The sequence below is a fragment of the Pavona decussata genome, unplaced genomic scaffold (genome assembly GCF_977016875.1).
Source record: "Pavona decussata unplaced genomic scaffold, jaPavDecu1.1 SCAFFOLD_223, whole genome shotgun sequence".
Taxonomy (NCBI): domain Eukaryota; kingdom Metazoa; phylum Cnidaria; class Anthozoa; order Scleractinia; family Agariciidae; genus Pavona; species Pavona decussata.
Genome location: NW_028145628.1, coordinates 3,790,996 through 3,809,433, shown reverse-complemented (window position 1 = coordinate 3,809,433; position 18,438 = coordinate 3,790,996). Strand labels below are relative to the sequence as shown.

The window sequence follows — 18,438 nt, the reverse complement described above, 5'->3', positions numbered from 1 at the left end:
CCATTTTACCGCACTTGACGTGGCCTTAATGAAAATATCTCGTTCACGTTTCAAGCAATCCAAAAACTCTATGTTTTTCCCGTGAATCTATGTTGTGGGGTGTTTTGTGAATTTTGGGGTGATTTTTGGGTATATTTGGGAGGAGATAGTTTTTCTAGAAGGATTGGTTAAATTAAGAGAAATAAAAAATATTGAAGAATTAGTGAAGTTTTAAAATTAGAATTTGTAGTTAATAATTAATAGACGGACACCAAGTTAGTCCACCAGCAACCTGGGGTGCTCTTGCGTGGGTATCAACTGTCTGTTAGTGTTCCAAAAATCATTTTCTTTCTTCTATCCCTTCTTAAAACCTCTTCAGATTTCATTCCAATTTAGGTTAAGTCCCCCCTTAAGCGGGTTGTGTAAATTAAATCAAAAATACACATTTTATTGAAGCAAAATATCAAAAGATATAAAACATAAAATTAACATCAACGAACTGAAAGGTCTATAAACGTACAAAGTAGCCATTTTTCGTAGCTAAGTCTATAAGAAGGCAAATAAGTAAGTCGCTTATGACAGTGTGAATTGCCCATCCTTGCCTGGGCTAATGGCCGTTTTTACACTAAAGGACGAATTATTCGTCAGGACGAACTTGGGCAAGCATTTGTTGTTTGTCTCTAGTATAAAGACAAGCACAACACGAGCTATCTTCCATTGTTCATCTTGAACCGACGCACAACTGAAAATAGTTCGTCCAGACGGATAGTGCGTCCTCTAAGATAAAACCGGTAAATATGACGTCACGTAAAAACCAAGAATAGCATGTTTTATGTCTCTTCACAAAAGAGAAAGCTTATTAAAGATCTAGACAAAGTTGACGAAAGAGTGTCCGTATTACAAGTAGCGAGGTTAACTTCCAAAGAAAAATTGGTTGATGAGGCAAGAAAAGTGTCCGTTGTCCGTATTAAGCGGGTTGAATTTAGAAAGAATGTATGGACTTTACCAAGGGAGACAGAGAGCTGTCCGTAAGAACAGATAATAATGAGTTTTAGCGATTTCTCCAAATACACGAGAAGTTGCAATTCATTTCCATCTTAGCAATCCACATCAAAACTCAAGATAATGAATTAATATAACTACTGGGCTATTATTTTAACGGTTTAATCGATAGAAATGTTTTTTTTTTTTTGGCTATTCTAAGTGACACCAGAAATTGTTGACACCCCTCTTAACCGAACGATGGATTGAATCAACTCAGTGACGGAACTTTGTGATCGAGAATGTTGTACAGCTTGAAAACACTTTGGTCTGAGCTCTTCAATTTTTTTTAACCCCTCCCTCCCCCTCGGGTCAACAGAAAGGTGGGGAGCAGGGCTGGGTCGCATGAATCATCTGTAGATAAGTGGAAGTTTCCTGCAACCATTTTTTGCATGGGAAGGATTTTCTTTTGTGCTTTATTGGATCACGCGGCTGAAGGCGGCTTACTGAAGAAAGGGAACACAAAGACATTCATGATTATGACACTCGTTTTAGTAATAACATTTGTAAACCACAATCAAAGCGCTCATGGGATCAGCATCGCTTTATCTATCATGCGGCAGATGACTGGAACGCTCTCCCAGACGGCATTAAGAACATTTCCAATTTTTTAGTTTTTATACGTCTTATTAGAAACATGTAGACTTTTTTTTATCGATCTTACCCTTTTTACTCTTTATTTTTAGATAGCTGTAATAGTTGTAATTTCTTTTTTTGTATTCTTACGTTAGATTTATGCAGGGCCTCACTGAAAACCACATTTTGTGGCGTGGGCTCCCTGTTGAAAGATCTCATGTATTATTATTATTATTATTATTGTTGTTATTGTTGTTATTATTATTATTATTATTATTATTATTATTACAAAGAAAGTGGGAGAAATTCCTTGGGAAGGTAGAGAATTTAAGCAGGGAATGACTGTAAAAAACTCCCACTTAGCTCAATGCTTTATATAACCCGGTCAAGGGCACCTGTCAAAATTCCGTCCACACAGCTTATGGTATTTCAAATTTTCCTTACAAGGCAAGAGTACAAAAGTTGAAAAACTACAACAGAATAACGGTAAGACTTCCTGGAACACTAAGCCATTAAATGGAAAAAAATTAAAAAAAACACATCGGGAGGTAAAGAATAATGGTAAGACATCCTGGAACACTCAGCGATAAAATGGGAAAAAAAGTATAAAAAACACATCGGGAGGGAAAGAAAAAACGGGAGAAAAGGTCTGGAATCTTATACGCTATAGGTAAGACCGGTGATCAAGGCAAACACGTGCTTAGATTACGTGTTTACATTGAGTAAGCGTCTTGCAAAGAACAATGATCTACGCAGAAGCTTTATTTCGGCTATAATTGTAATATAAAAAAACCTTACATGCTCTCCTTACTGTGAAATCTTTCATTATCTTGTAACTCAGCTCGTTTTAGTTTGCATTATATTTTTATTTCTAAACAAGACAAAACAAAATTCATGTTGGCATAAAATGACAGGTACTCCAGAATACTACTGTCTTCGTTATTCATTAACTGGACCTAAATTACTACTAAAAATGTATTATCTTTTTAAATTTTGTCCATTATTGTTCGTTTGATTTCTATGCAGCATCTCTGAAACCAAAGAAGATAGAAACACATTAGTTTCGTCGGTCAGTCACACCTATTCAGATTTAACCTCGTTTCTAGAATCTTTCTTCTCCCCTTCGGCTGGTTGATTCAGACCAGAATTATGGAAGGGGGGGGGGGGGGAGGGGGATTTGCCACCTCCTTCCTAACTCCCCATCAACCACTGTACCTTGCGCGCCGAGACCCAGGTAGCAGCCAATATCGGGTGGCCTAATAAATTGTGGTGCAAAGAGAAAGCAAAAACAGGTTTCTTCGCGGATTCTCTTATTACCATTGAAATATAGAAACACTGACACAAGAGTTTCCTTCGCATTGGTTGGACTAAAATGTGTGCGTTTGCTCGACATTTTTCAGTTTATGTCACCGATATGATAGCCCTTTTCCTCTTTCTTATGCATTAAAACAAACAATTTTATCGTTTTATCATACCCCAAGGTAAGCCAGTCCTTTAACATCGGAAGCAAAGGCAACCCTTTCTCTGGAAAGGAATTTCTACCCTGCTCTTGGTTCCCTTTTGGTTCACAGTATATTTTTGCGACCCAAGGTAGTTTCGTTACCCTGTCCCTTCAAAAAGGAACCACCGCATAACTCACTCACTACACAGAGTACCCCCCTGGGGTAACGATTAACATGACAAATGTCTTGAGCTTGCTCAGTGATCTGTGGCGGAATGTAGGCGTGATTTCCAGCTGTCTAGAAAAAAGAACTCACCGTCAAAGTTTAAATCCTCCTCCATGATTTTCTTAGCAGCGTTCTAACAACAACAACAACAACAACAAAAAAAAGAAAAAACAATTATGGATGTCTTAGTACTTTTAAAAACAATACAGATCTGTTGGAAAATGAAGCCGTGCGCAACTGTGGAGTGATTTACAATGTTTTAAACTAAACTGAGACAAATATTTTATATCAACTTGTGACAAATCAACGAAAGGTCACCTTGGAACAAAATTTTGTCATCAAACATGTTCTTCGCCCGCCTTGTTTACAGTCGTTTTATGCTTGGGTTGCCTCACTTCTAGTCATAATAATTTTTTTTATCGATTTGTTAGGACAACGACCCAGCAAAAGCCTTTGCAATCCATCTCCAGTCCGATTATCGGTAGGCAAACATCCTTAACGTTTCTTTCTGAGAATTCTTAGCAGAACTGGGCCAGTATTTTAGCTTTTCCATTGCTACCATTTTTTTCTATTCAAAGTGACGCTAAAATTGAATGAAATTGCCCCTTTGAAGAACCATCAAATTATACTTGTTATTTTAGAGGTGTTGTTACCCTCGTGGGGTCATAAATTTGGGAATTTTTACGTTGGCTAGGTGTCTCAGAAGGGTGGGAGAGTAAAAAGTTTGTTTAGCAAGGATAGGCAGGGTAGTAGCTGATTTTCAAACTTACCGTCACAAGTTTTGCTGCAGTATTTAAGCAAATATCGCCCAATAAGATCTTGCTCATTGCATAGTGCTTTAAAGGAAGGGCATTCTTCTTTAGGAAGGTCATCCGTGCACGCTAAGAATAGGAAAACAAAGTACAAGCTGGTCACGTGATTTGAAATCGGAACACGGTACACATGTCCAGTATAATGCCCGCCCTGTGCACGTTAGTGGGAATATTTTCTGAAGAAAATTCTCGTGTTCATAACGAAATTCTGTCTTTGTAAAAATTACTGAGTCAAGGGGGTTCAAAAACTGAAGTGCGACTAAAAAAATTTCGGCCTCTCCACAAATTAATTTGAACTGGTAAATCACAAGCGTGCTACAGTTATCTGGAGGAGCCAGTTAAGTGTAACTTAGTCCTAATCAATGTACAAAAGAGACTACAAAGGTATGAATACAAATAAACGTGTTGTTGTTAAACGTACTTGGAAGTCCTGGCGCCGGTGGTTTGATTGACCCGTTGGGATTGCCTGTGAAAACAAGATTTCTTATCGATTAAAGATAGGTAAGAAAAACACAGGAACAATTCTAGAAGAGAGTTCATTTACTAGTATAAGCGCGAATTAAAATTCATTTATGTCGTAAGTCTGAGATTGCCACGTGTGCCATTAGAGTTCTGTCCTCATAGTAAACAAAACGAGTCTTCCCCTCTCAGCTCTCGCGAGGTGGACTCCTACCAGTTGAAATCATAACACTTGCTTTCTTTGAAGCTACCGAGCGCGAAAATCGCCTGCTGGAAGAAGACGCGATGGGAAGCCTGTGCTTCTTTACTGTTTGTGTTATCACCGCTCCACTCACTCTCCTGCAGTATTACTGAAAATATGCTAGTGTTTCCCTTCCAGAGGAACCAAAAACAAAAACTAAGATGTTATTGCTGGTAGTCAAACACAGTTCCGTCTGTTATATTAAGAAGGAATTTGTAGGGTTTTTTTTTTAATGAGTTTGAGCAGAAATGCAATAAACTGAAACTAATTTCTTTCTTTAAGACAAAGCAAGAAGCCTCTGCTCTGCGCCCATTTTTTCTCCGTGCTACAAAGTAATGCCTTGAGAAGAAAACGTAGATAATGTCTGCAATAAACCAACCACTCCTTTTAAACAAGGCCAGACCAATTTAGCTATAAGGAGGAGGTCGAAGGAGGAGGGTTTCGGGGTTTTTTCCTATGAATGAATTTTTTCTCTTGAATGAATTTTCATTCATCATGCTGAAAAAAATATAATTATTTTGCTTTGTTGTGCTGTGTCCGACATTTTTCTTCTGCAAGTTTTGATCCTTGTTTGTTTGTTTATATTTCCCTTCCCTCATCCCCCTCCACTCCGTCAAAAATAAAATGATTGCTTCCTGCCCGAGAATTGGGCAGACATCTCCGAGAGCGTTCACGAGATACTCGCTAACAATTATAAGATACTAGTTTGTCTTCAGAAAACTAGGATTTAATCCAACTTTTCCCTTTTTAAAGCCATTCCTAAATCGGATTAACACAATCTCGCAAATAGGCCTCCCACAACCAAATTTTCAGAAACTCAAACAAGCTTTAAGGCATCATGGGTATTGTGGGAAGCTTGTTCCCAGGCTGAACTCCGTGAATCCACAATTTATCCAGAAGAACCGTTACCCGAAACCTCACGCGTACTCATATGTTCTTGGCTGATTAATATTTTACTTACAGTTGTCCACATTGCACGTCCTTCTGCAGTGCTTCTCCACAAAGCCTTTAATGACTTCATCCTCCTGTTCCTTGCAATGAAGTTCACCGATCATCCCACAATCGGGATGTTCATCCTTACATCCTGAAAAGATAAAGGTAAGGCATTAACATAAAGTACAGGCTCTATCTACATTCTTGGACAAAACTATTGCCATCTGTCGATTCACAAATTTCACGGCTACATTGATACATCAATAGCCTGTGCACAGGCTCCCAAGTGGGGTATAGGGCGAAAAGTAAAATCGGCAAGCCGGGCGAGCGGAGCGCGATATGGGGGAACTTCTTCCCTCCCCCCTAAACCCGTTCTCTCCGAGCTCGAGTTTTGTCTTTGCCTTATCGCCCCCACTTAACTTGGGAGCCGGTTCACAGGCTAATACATCAACAACATCAACTTATTTTTAACTTTTTATAATCCTAGTTAGGTAGATAGAAAGTTAGTTGATAATGATAATCTAAGGAGCTGATGGAAAAGCGTGTATAAATAAAGTTATCCTATCCTATCTTATCCAGCCCAGTCCCCCCTCCCCCCACCCCCTTAATTAGTGTTGGTCCGCCGCCAGAAAAAAAGGTTGGGTGATTGTCCGACCTTCAAAGCAAGATTGAGTAACTTAGGGTCAATTATTGAAAGACAGTTTAGACGGTGTTTACAAACAAAACCACGTTCTAAGCTATTTTTAACTGATTTTGCCAACAATCATATCTAAACATTGTCTAAGACTAGACAACTATCTATCTTCTTAATTAAAATAAACCAGTTATAAACAGATTTGGAGGCCCACTAATTGTCTTAATGCGGGGCCTTAATTAGACTTTGTTTAAATAACTGGGCATTATAGTACTCTCCTGATGGTATTGAAATCTACGCCCATCATTCACATTTTTCTCGACTGGTTTTGCTTAATCTATCTCAACAGATGGCGTGACTTTGAAACATAGCGCGTTTTATAGCGCGAGCGGGAGGGTGTCACCCCCAGGATAGCGTAATCTTGTATGACATAATCACACCGGAGAGTTTGACACTACTTACCCTTAATTTCTTCGTCAAACATTTGACTCAAATGAAACTGCCTCAAGCGATTTAGAACTAAAAAAAAAACAATTAATGATTTAGATGAAAAGAAACTAACAACAATCTTATGACAATTGAGTGTTAAATAACTAATTTCTGAGTAGCTGTATTTCCTTTTGGATTTTTTTGCCGACAGCCTCAAAATAAACAGTACCGCAGTAAAGGACTACTGGATTTACCCCAAAACTTTGATGTACAACAATGATCGACAGACGTCTGGTAAGGTTAATTATTAATTTTTAATTACAACTCATAAAAACACAACATAACTATATTCTTAACCACATGTTAAAAGCTAAGCTTTAGCCCTATATACGTCCAAAATCACAGAATCAATCTAAAGCTAAGCTTAAGCCCTATCACAGAATCAATCTAAAGCTAAGCTTTAGCCCTATATACGTCCAAAATCACAGAATCAATCTACAGGGGCTTACCTCTGAACTTGTCTTCGTCAGAAAACCGATTAGAATCGTACGTGTCAAACGATCTCAGACGATTAAGTTCTGTAAATCAATTAAAAAATATGCCGAGTTTAAAAGTGTTGACGGGCCTGCACGACTCCTGCAGTTCGCTAAAAGATTGGTCTTAAAGCCTTTATAGCGTATCTCTGCTTCATGAGATGTTAATCTTGATCATGAAGGGAAAAACTCAAATATACTGAATGGAGATTTTCTTTATGATCATTCTGAGCCGTTAGGAGAAGTTCTTCATATGCCATTGGATATGCTAGCTCTTTGGCATTTGTTTAGGTTCACCGGCTCGGATTAGAGTTTAAAAGTGTTGACGGGCCTGCACGACTCCTGTAGTTCGCTAAAAGATTGGTGTTAAAGCCTTTATAGCGTATCTCTGCTTCATGAGATGTTAATCTTGATCATGAAGGGAAAAACTCAAATATACTGAATGGAGATTTTCTTTATGATCATTCTGAGCCGTTAGGAGAAGTTCTTCATATGCCATTGGATATGCTAGCTCTGTGGCATTTGTTTAGGTTCACCGGCTCGGATTAACTGCAAGATATCAGGCAGCGCTAAATAAATGCTATTTATGAAGACATAGGATCCGGGGATTTCTTAACTGACTCGTGATTTCATGCTTATCTGCAGTGAGATTGCAGGCTGTTCGTTTATCACGTATATGAGAGTCTAATAGATCCGTGTCTTTAGGAGACAGCGCTAAATATATGTCATCTAGGAAGACATAGGATCCGTGGAATTCGTTACTCGTGATTTCAAGTTGTTGCTTTAACCTGCGGTGAGGTTGCAGGGTGTTCGTTTATCACGTATATGATATTCTATCAGATCCACGTCTTTACAAAGTTGATTACTGTTGTCTCTCGCTTTCGAGAGCTTTGGCATCTTGCAGTTGTTTTCAGCTCTGTTGCTCAGTTCGTGACTGAAAGACGAGTATTATGTTCTTGGAGCTGACATGTATCTCCATTGTTTTGTGCGTTAGCTCGCATCCGGCAGATATTCAAAGCTAAGACAGTCAGTAACTGTCATGGGAGTCTCTAGGATGCTTCAGCGATTTCTTCTGACAAGTGTTTAGTGTTGTTTCTCAGGCAAGACTGCAGTTTCGATTCTCTATGAATCTCATCAGTTGCCACTGAAAGTTCTGTCAGCGTCGGAGCAAATTATGCTGTTTTGAGTTTATATATCCTCTTTGACCGTTAGGCGGATCGAAATTTTGCGCCTGCTTTCTTATTGGTTCTTGAGTTTGAACCAATGGTGTATCTTTTAAGCGAGCCAATGGCGCAAGAGGATTTTCGATCCTGATGCCAGCTAAGGTCAAAGTGTTTAGTTTCTGACAAAGGCCGGTGTTTAACTTTCCAGATATTTGGCTTACTTGCGGTTCTAAAAGAGCATTTTGTGCGTTGAGTACGTGAATCTTTTGCTCTCAGCATTGCTTAAGCCTGTAGTAAAACTGGAAAACATGGTTGTCTCATGCGAGGCAGAACGGGGCCCGTAGATCAAACGATAAACTTTAATAGTCCATCTGTACATGGCTTTTTTCCTCGGGTCGTATCAGGTCGACAGTTTTGGGCAACGCGCGCACTTCTGGAAAATAAATAGTACTGTATACAATATTTATACAGTGAAATGGTAGCTTCGCTAAGTGGAAAAACTCTGATTTAGTTCTGATTTCGTCTAGCTGAGAATGCTCCTTAATTTGTTAGGAAATTTAGATAAGTTTAGCCTTTAAACTGGTTTTAATCCTAAAGAGGGTGAGAAAAAGATGGCGCACAGACGACACAAATGATTTAATATTACAGAATTTGTTAACAAAAAATTCGCGCCTTGGGTACATAACGACTTTTTTAAAAGCAATGAAATTTTAAAATGACAAATGCTTTAGAAACAATGGAAACTTCAATAGCGAAACAATAGAAAGATAAACATTGATTACTGTATTCTGAAATGGGACCGTTGACCAAGATTTTTATGCGTTTAACAAAAAGTTGTTGTAGCCGGGCGCTACGATATAAAATCAAATTGTAGCATTATATACCCTTCGAGCGGTTGTACTTGGTCGCTCTATGTACTGGCGAGCGAACAATCATCGCTCAGCGGTTCATAAAGCGACCAAGTATTCCTGAATGAGCAATTGAATCAATATTTAAATTTTTAGTAGCAAACAGTTTATGAAAAGGGAATACGTACCTCTGTCTCTTAGAGCATCTCGAAGAGTGTAGCTCTGAACCCGGGCGACCACCACAAGTGCAAGACAAGCAAACAGAAGTCTGTCCATTGTATAGTGTACGGAGAAACGTAAAGGAGAGCTTGTTCAGCGTATGAGTGGAATGAATGGAAGCAAAGCGACGCTGTCCTATTTATACGACAGTGTTTTTGATTGACAGTCAGTCAAGGACGCGGTCATTTAAACGGTCATTTTGTCGGCTTTCAATTGTTAATGGACGCGCGACTCCAAACGCGTGGGCTGAATGCCAAGTGTATTAATTTTTATCCCTTTTAATACGATAGATAAAGCAGATTTGAGAACAAAGTTTGCGAGCCAGGTTATGCTGGATGGAACGTTCTTATATGAGATTTGGGGTGTGACCGCGATACACAAATTCTTGTGCTTTTCTGGCGAATTTTCAAGGCTTGAGTGCGCCCTGCTGCGTCTGCTACTATTTAATCTATTTCCGATGATGTCCCATACGCGACGAAAACATACACCAGAAGAAAGACAGACCTGGTTAGGTGATAAACATCGATCTTTGGCCTCATATAGCTGCCTCCTTGGACGGGAAAACATAAACAGACGCGTACGCTGGAGATAGTAAATTGAAGGCAAGGAATTGAGAATCGGCCTGAAAGATGGAATACGAAAACCCTTTACCGTAGTAATCCAACTGTTAGGGTTAGGGTTTTATCTAGGCCTATGTTTGCACAAGGTAGATGTGTTTGTTTGTGTTTTTGGCTAGAAAATATTTTTGTAGAAAAAAGGGATTAGAAAATGTCAGTCTCGGTGTAACCCAGGAGCACAGAAATAACTAATATCCTGTAGTACCTTTTATTTTGCGTCTAACAGAGATGACCTCTGACACGCTGGCCAGATACGTTTTCAAAACTATAAACCACTCTGATCTGAAGTAAAGCCGCCCTTCTACTTCTTCGCAATTTTTTTTTTCTGTTAACCACTCTTTATTAGTAATACTACTGTTTAATACAAGAATGTACATAAGAACAAGCTCTAAAGGAAACAACTTGTTTCTTTGCGGAAGGCGTGTTTTTACAATCAGCTTTAATCCCGATTTCATGACGAGATGGGAAACTATTGCCTCGTAATTGCTAGATGTAGATTAACTTGCCGAGTTATCTGAAATTACAGCATTTTCCACGTTTTTAAAAACTTCTACTTTTTGAAATTCACATTGTATGTCATGATACGCGCATTAACGTTTTATCCGATCTGTCTTTTAAAAACGGGTCAAGATGTATTGGGTGTGTTAAGCTAAGCTTGCAGTCCCCCGAGTTATGCGGACACAGTCAAAGTTTGTGTATGCTCCAAAAATTCCACAAAACAAAATTAATCACGATTTTTTTTCCAGAAAAGGCTAAGTACAATGAAATTAGAATTGAACTCAAAACGATACTATACATAAATTATGTCCATGCGCCTGGTTTTGGAATGAGTGAAAAAAACTACGCATTACTCAGCCCATACCTGACATTTGTCATGTAGTGTTATTGATGCATTGCGTTGACCTTTTGGAACCTAGAAGCGTTTAATGGCGATCAAAGAATGCCAAATCTACAAACCTATTTCACACAAAAATCAACCTCAAAGCCATATCATTCAATTCAGCATGCACCGTTATTCCGCCCGGTCACTGAGGAACAAAACTTTGCATTATTATAAAAAATACTGTACTGTATTGCATAATTGCTGGCAGAATAATCCGACAAAGTTCGCAGGACTTGTCCATAAAGGACTCCTTCTTCATTATAGCACACACAGAATGAATTAAGAGGCATCAGCCTGGTATAGCATTAAAGCCACAAGCTATATTGTACGTATGCTTTGAGCCAACACTTTCGCTTTTTCACGAGATGAATACTGTAAATTACTAATCCAGATAATCGTGAGTGGCGAAGTCGCGATGCCGAAAAAAATAGCGCCCACCACGCAAAATAGTACGGTTTCCGATGCAACACAAACAAAACCCAGCCAAAATCGAAGCCATAATTGTTTTTTTGTACGATTACCATGGTTACTTCCAAACTTAGTAACACTGTTTTCTTTGTCGTCTTTATGTCAATTGTTCTTTAGCTTCACAAACACTCACTAAACCTTCATCTCGAAACCGGGTCATTAGTAAAAATAAAAATATCATCTTTTGACTTCCACGCTTAACGCGCAATCGTAATTCACAAGTCCAGAAACTTTACTCCTCTGGGGCCTGGTTCCTTTTCTGAAAATTGTCATTTTTTTTTTTTTCATTTATATCGGAAAATATTTCTATTCGGGGCTTAGTTTCAAATGAAAACAGATTGCGCGCCGGAAATGTCTTCACGTTCAGTTCTGAAGGTCAGACGCCTAGCGCGTCCCGAAGAACAACTGACTTTGTAAGAACTGAAAATTTACCGGAAGGTAACTGAGATAAAAGTCTGAGAAAAATTCTGAGACACATTGATTGAACAGTGAAAACAGTTTCAAAAAATTGCGGGAGATTAAAAATCTAGGGAGAATAAAAAAAAAGGAAAAATATGAAAAGGCTGCAAAAAGTAATTTTCACACAAAAATTGAATAAGACTTGCTTAATTTGTTTGTCTTGTTGGACAACTAAAAGGTTACTTATGTCTGTGTGCTGTTCCTTTACTAGCAGAGACGAAACCTAATCAGTAGCTTTTGGCTCTGCGCAGAAGACCTGGCGAATAAAAAAAAAAACCTGTGATGGCCACATTCACAACTTGAAGTAGATCGTTCTGGCACAAGTTGTGCAAAACAACTGTTAAATACAATAGTAAACAAGAAGCACTGTTCATGCCTCGATGCCTTCCTGTTGAAAAACCGCGCCCTGGTTTTATGAATATCGAGCATACGCGAGAATATCATGTTTAGTACAAACATTACGTGCTGAAATTCAAAACATGCTGAGTTCGGAGGACTATATATGGTACCAGTATAAATAGCCAGAGAGCCACCGCCACGCCAAAACATTTCCGTCACGACGGAAATTTTACGGTTGTATACATAGTTACTGAGAAGACAAGCTTTATTGCGTTTGCTTCGGGAAGAGTAATTTGTCAATAAAGTAAAAATACATTTGTAAGTTTCATCCATGTCAATGTAGACAAACTGTCAAAATAGCCTCATGATCCGTACGTCTATACAGACTGTAAAAGTAGAAGTCAGTCCATTGATGAGTGTTTCAGTGTTTAATGGTCGGGGCCTCGGCGGAGAGCCGGTTAGACGATTTATATTCGCATGGTCTGCCTGACTGTAAAACGAAAAAGTTAGACGGTAGAAGATGAAATTCTCCTTTTAAAAAGCCCTGACTCACTCAAATTACTTCCAGTGCCGTCAAATTGACACTCATATTGCGATGCACTGATTTTCCCAACTCTTCTTAATTATCGTCAATCCAAAACCATATCCAGTAGTTTTCCAAAGATTATTCTGCAACAAGTTGTTGCGTACCTGTCAATTGTTTACCGATCCGTTGATTTTATTGTTCCCACAACCATAATTTTTACAGGCAGTTTTACGAATATTTTTATTACTTAGTACGTCTAAATTATTTAAATTTTGTCACAATGATTACATTACATTTAACAATTATTCCATGAGCGCGCGTTGGATATATGATGATAGATAACCAACGACGCGAGTAGCGCCGAGTTGTAGTTAGTTATCCGCTTATATCCAACAAGCGCGAGTGTAATAATTATTTTATTATTATTAAGAACAACTAAAAAAAGTGCTTGATCGTGCTGAATTCGCTTTGCAACAACAACCAGAAAACCAGAAAAGGAATTGGTCGCTATTGCTCGGGCATGGTACTGAAGTTATATACCATGACAGCTTAGCCAATCAAATCCCTGGAATTGCATTATACAATGATCCAGTTTTTAAAATGATATATAGTATTCTCGTGCAGGTTTCTTTATAAGGTTTAACAAAAGTTTTACTCATTTTATAGAGGTTTTCTGAGAAGTTTTGGATGAGTTAATGTTGGTGGATCGGTGTTTGAAATTCATTAGTCATGTTTATTGTTTAGAGCAGTTTTCAACGGGGTGTCTTAAGACCAAACCAAAGTAATTACTATGGGACACGCAACGAGAACAATCGTTTTGGGCCCTAGTTCTTAAGGACATATATTTGACTGTGTAATTATGCTAATCACACAGTTTGATCTTTTCGGATGCTTTAACAGAAATACATTTTTTCGAAATCGCCGCTATTACCCCAAATTTACAAGCTGTTGCTGGCTTTACGAAAATGCTAATGGGCCTTTTATTCGCATTTTTAACAACATATTTGCCGTAAGTTTTCCAGTAAATTTTGGGTTGACATTTCGCCGTAAAAAACCGCAGACTTTCTGTTTAAGTAAATCGGAGTTTCTGAGGCGAATAAGGCCTTCCTAAAAATATCCACCGAAATATAACATTGGGTGCCCCTGAAGTAGTCTGGCCAGTAACAAAAGACGTAAACAATCGAACCAATCAGAAATCGTATCAAATACAATGTAGCCAGAGCCTTGCGCGGGAAAACGCGTCCGAGTTGGTCACGATTGGTTTTAGTCTTGCTTCTCATTGGTTGTAAAAGTGGCGAGTCTTTTAAACTAATCACGGACCGTACTAAGGGCAAGATATTACTTTCGACACTCGATTATAAAACCGCTATATGAGCAGCTCGGACAATCCCGGTAAAGCTGTCCAATTAAGTGAGATATGATTGTATATTAGATTATGTCAAAAATCCCATTATGACTTATTGCGATGAAACAATTTGACTTTTTTTCAGTGTCGTACACCTGTTGATCATTGCTGTTTAATTTTACTGCATTTGAGAAATAGCACCGCCATTTTTTGGATCGACTGTTTGGTTCGCCATCAAAGAGGGCATAAACTGGAGCTGTGCATCCCTCCATCCTCTCATCCTTGCAGAACTTGTGTCTTTTTTGAGTAGCGGCTTCATCTGCAAGTAAATATATTTAGCCTGTCACTTCGAAGAATGGTCAACTCAGAAGGAGAAAGAAAAAAAGAACAAGAACAAGAACTGAAAGAAAGAAAGAAAGAAAGAAAGACAGGGACAATGACCAGGACGACGAAGAAGAATAACAACGAAGACGACGACGACGACGACGATAATGCAATGCAATGTCATGCAAACAAGTGTATGCATCTCAGTGCGGTACAATTTAATGCAGTTAAAGAAAGCTGGAAAAAGGCCTTAGGGTCGAGGTAATAACGTGATCTGTTGCATGCAATATACTGTGGCCTTGTCGCTTACGGATGAAGCGGCCAACTAGTCCAAGTGTTACAGTAGGGTTACATTACACCTTAAATTCTGGCTGACCTGGTAATATACACTCTGCTGGTGTTGCTATGGTTACGTTTCCCGCCACTGTAGCCTGTGAAATTGCCGCCCAGTTTAACCAGTTCCCCCCAGTAGCGTCGCAGCCGCGATACATGGCAGGAATAACAAGTGAATTTTGGTCAAGCCTTTTGTTCCATATGTTAAGATGGCTGATTTCACCCTTGAAACACTGATCCGATTTATAGGTGTTCGCGTCATGGTACCTTAGTCCGAGCAACAGTTTACCACCTGCAGGGATTTCCTAGAAGCATTAATAAAAAAAGTATTAATAATAGTAATCAGAATAATAAAAATAACAGCGAAAATTACAATGATATATTATCTATAATGTTGTATTACAGTGCGCAATTTTTCATACGACATGTTAAAATGTTGGTGATGATGATAGAAATGAAGTAAACGAAAAATATCGATAAATATGAAAAAATAAAGTCTGTATGCAGTTACTGTTTACAAAAGTCATTCTCTCTGTAAAAAGAAATAAATATATATCCAAGAAAGTGCAACGGCAATTCATGCTGTGTACGAATATCGCAGGTGACGCATGCGTATCAGGTGTGGCTGTCTTTGCCCTAGAATGCTTTCTGAAACAGGTGTATTCGATAAAATTGAAAACAGACAAAACAGGTTAGGGTGAAGAGTGGATAACATATCAGACTATCCACGATACAGAACATTATGTAATTGTCGAATTAACTTTTTTTTTTTTGTGACTTCACAGCCTCGTGCTATTAGTGTGTAATTATCGCAATGGGATATTACCTATTATTAAAAACTGAATCATTGTATAATGCAATTCGAGGGATTTGATTGGCTTAGCGGCCTTGGTATATGAGCAATTATACCATGGCCGAGAAATAGCGACCATTAAATTGTCTGCTGGTTATTCTTGTACAGCGAAATCAGTAAGATCTAGCAATATTTCTTGATTGTTTTTAATAAAACAATTATTCCACTTGCGCTTGTTGGATATGAGATGATTATAGCCAACTCGGCGCTACGCGCCTCGTTGGCTATCTATCATCTCATATCCAACACGCGCTCGTGGAATAATTGTTAAATAAAACTAAACTAAAACATCACAGACAATACTTCGCAACTCTCGAAATTTGATTGGTTCGATATTCAATGCAACTTTGATTACTATTTTATTACATAGATATCCACTACGCTTGCTGCAGACACAGTGGGCAAAAACAGACACATAAATAAGCAAACAGACCCGGCTATCCCTACACCAAAACTAAGATATATTATATCTCAAATCGTACCGTGCCAACCGCCATACCAGTTCCAGATTTGACTATCACTCCATTCACAAATAGTTCCCAGTTCCCGTATCCATTACCCCACACAAAGCAGACATGTTGCCACCCACTTTGTGACATAAAACCGTTGAAGGGGATTGTCCTGAGAAAATAAAAAGTACTAGATATTAAATAAACTGTATTGTTTAACATGGGCAAGTTACACTGACGGGTGTGTAGTATACAAACAACTGTCTGCGTTCATATATGAACACAGCTATCCAATTAGTTATTTGATGTCATGTGATCATGAGATGTTACTCGACAACAAAATGGCCCCTCCCGTCGCCCGTGACCTCGCGCTCCACGCTCGCCTCGTGATTGCCTCCGCTTGCCTGAAAAACCAAAGCCTTCCACTTTTCGCAACGTTGCGAGATACGTTGTAGCGTGTAATGTGTTGTTTTTCAATGCGCATGCTCTCAAGTAAAAATTTCCTCGTGTAACCGCGCCTTAACCCTTTAACCCCTAATAGGAAATGGCAAATTTTCCTATATTGTCCCAATACTTCTCTCATAAAAGTGCTGTGGAGAAGTTGTTCAAATATCAAGAAAATTAATCTTGGGTGATCATATCCGTAATGAATTCTCATGACCTCAAGTGTTGAAGAAGCATTGATATTACAAGGAGAAATTCGATGCTGATCATTGTTAGGCCATGCAGCTTGAGATCAGTACCCCAAATCACAGATCCCTGTTCTGCTGGGAGAAAGAACGATAAAACAATCAAAGCACTTTCTTCTATATCAACACACCGAGTATAAGAGCAGAAATACAGGAAACAGCAACTATCCAACACGTGAAGTGAACATGTCCACTTACTTCCAGTTACCCCTAACAACACAAGTAATGTCCGTCTCCGTGGCAATGATCGTCAGGGTGTTGAGATTCAAAGTTGTTTTGTAGCTGAACAGTACCATGGGGGATGATGACTGAGCAACTTTCACCCACACACAGGCCGTAACATAACGAATATTTGGACCGTTAGCGGCGTTCTTCAGCTCAACATAATTGTCAACGCTTTGTGATGGAAAGATGAACTTGAAATCGGGCATCGTACCTATATAAATTTACCAAAAAACAACAAACGACAATCAATAAAATTGAATCCTTTGCCGTTCCCCGGCTGCTAAAAGTTACGGCCTCTAAATAAATTAATACGATGCGCTAACTTTCAGCTAGGATTGTGTGTTTCATATTTTGTAGTTTTCTGGTGTCAATACAAATGCTCATACACTCTTTTTCTTATACACATTAGAATATTGTTTTTCCGGCCTAGGCTGAATATTCTTATTTTTCTGCCGGTGTTAGACTAAAAATATTATTGTGAATATTCTTAGATTATAGCATATGACATACGTATGTATTACATCTACCGTTCTTCGAACTGTCATTAGCATTGAACATTTGACTAGTCCAGGTTTTTATTGTTTTATTGGCTAGTTTTTCCGTTTAGAGAAAGGAAGAATTTTATACCGTTTAGTTAACTAAAATTGTATTGTATTTACAAATTTTCAACACACAAAATTATATTCTTTTCAAAATCTCAGCCTCGGGATTATTCTTAAAATACTCTAAAAATTTCGCAAATTTCAGCCTTGATATTCTTATAAATTAAATTCTTATAAAAAGGAAAGAGTGTAGAGTAAGATCAAAATGACTGGGTGGTATCAAAGACAACGGCAGGAAGAGCATTTTTGTCGATAACTTCATTTCTAAATAGTTTACAGAAAGCCAATATATCAGGCTTATATTAATTAGCACCTCTGACGTTATTCTAGTTACAGGCAGCTTTTAAGAACACTTGGGAGAACTGATCATGAGCCCGGTAGTCTTCATATAATCGTAATAGAGTGTCGCAAAACACTGTCCGAGCTTAATTATCGCCCTGTAGAGGATCAATATTTTAATCACTTACGCTTCGGAGGATCTTCTGTGACAGGAACAACCTTCACTGCACCAAACATCTGACTCCTTACCAGCTCTTCCCAGGCAACCACGTTCCCTTTCTCTGTACCAGCTCCGGTCGCCATGTCAACCAAACATAAGGGATGCAGCACAAAATTCCACATGTTCAAGTGACTCATTAGTCCTACAAAGGACTGTGATTGATCAAAGCCCCCTCCAAGAGTATCCTGCTCTTGACCAAATATGAGCACCCCTCCGCCTTTGATTACTGTTCCGTCCTCAAAACCGGCGTCTGCTCGTTTTATTACGCCATCTACAAGAGCTTTGATCTTTCC

At 38.7% G+C, this 18,438-nt stretch overlaps 2 protein-coding genes across 2 annotated transcripts; both read right to left on the bottom strand.

The window, feature by feature from the left end:
• Positions 1–2,338: 2,338 nt before the first annotated feature.
• LOC146459244 (uncharacterized) lies at positions 2,339–9,711 on the bottom strand. The gene is made up of 8 exons (XM_085089973.1): positions 9,504–9,711; positions 7,281–7,349; positions 6,805–6,861; positions 5,737–5,859; positions 4,497–4,541; positions 4,034–4,144; positions 3,354–3,396; positions 2,339–2,627 (listed from the first exon to the last, which is right to left on the bottom strand). The coding sequence occupies exons 1-7, from the start codon at positions 9,589–9,591 to the stop codon at positions 3,386–3,388; spliced, it is 504 nt and encodes a 167-aa protein (XP_084946099.1). The 5' UTR covers positions 9,592–9,711; the 3' UTR covers positions 2,339–2,627; positions 3,354–3,385.
• A 2,936-nt stretch (positions 9,712–12,647) lies between these two features.
• On the bottom strand, positions 12,648–18,431 carry LOC146459243 (C-reactive protein-like). The gene is made up of 5 exons (XM_085089960.1): positions 18,114–18,431; positions 17,018–17,255; positions 16,164–16,302; positions 14,872–15,133; positions 12,648–14,490 (listed from the first exon to the last, which is right to left on the bottom strand). The coding sequence occupies exons 1-5, from the start codon at positions 18,280–18,282 to the stop codon at positions 14,255–14,257; spliced, it is 1,044 nt and encodes a 347-aa protein (XP_084946086.1). The 5' UTR covers positions 18,283–18,431; the 3' UTR covers positions 12,648–14,254.
• Between the last annotated feature and the right edge of the window lie 7 nt (positions 18,432–18,438).

Coding starts and splice junctions, on each gene's coding strand:
- LOC146459243 (XM_085089960.1), bottom strand. CDS start 18,282: ATGAGTCACTTGAACATGTGGAATTTTGTGCTGCATCCCTTATGTTTG. Junction 17,256..18,113: donor CACAGAAGATCCTCCGAAGC/GTAAGTGATTAA, acceptor AAATTTATATAG/GTACGATGCCCGATTTCAAG. Junction 14,491..14,871: donor AGCAGAGTGTATATTACCAG/GTCAGCCAGAAT, acceptor ATTTACTTGCAG/ATGAAGCCGCTACTCAAAAA.
- LOC146459244 (XM_085089973.1), bottom strand. CDS start 9,591: ATGGACAGACTTCTGTTTGCTTGTCTTGCACTTGTGGTGGTCGCCCGG. Junction 7,350..9,503: donor AGATGCTCTAAGAGACAGAG/GTACGTATTCCC, acceptor ATTGATTTACAG/AACTTAATCGTCTGAGATCG. Junction 4,542..5,736: donor GACGTGCAATGTGGACAACT/GTAAGTAAAATA, acceptor TTGTTTTCACAG/GCAATCCCAACGGGTCAATC.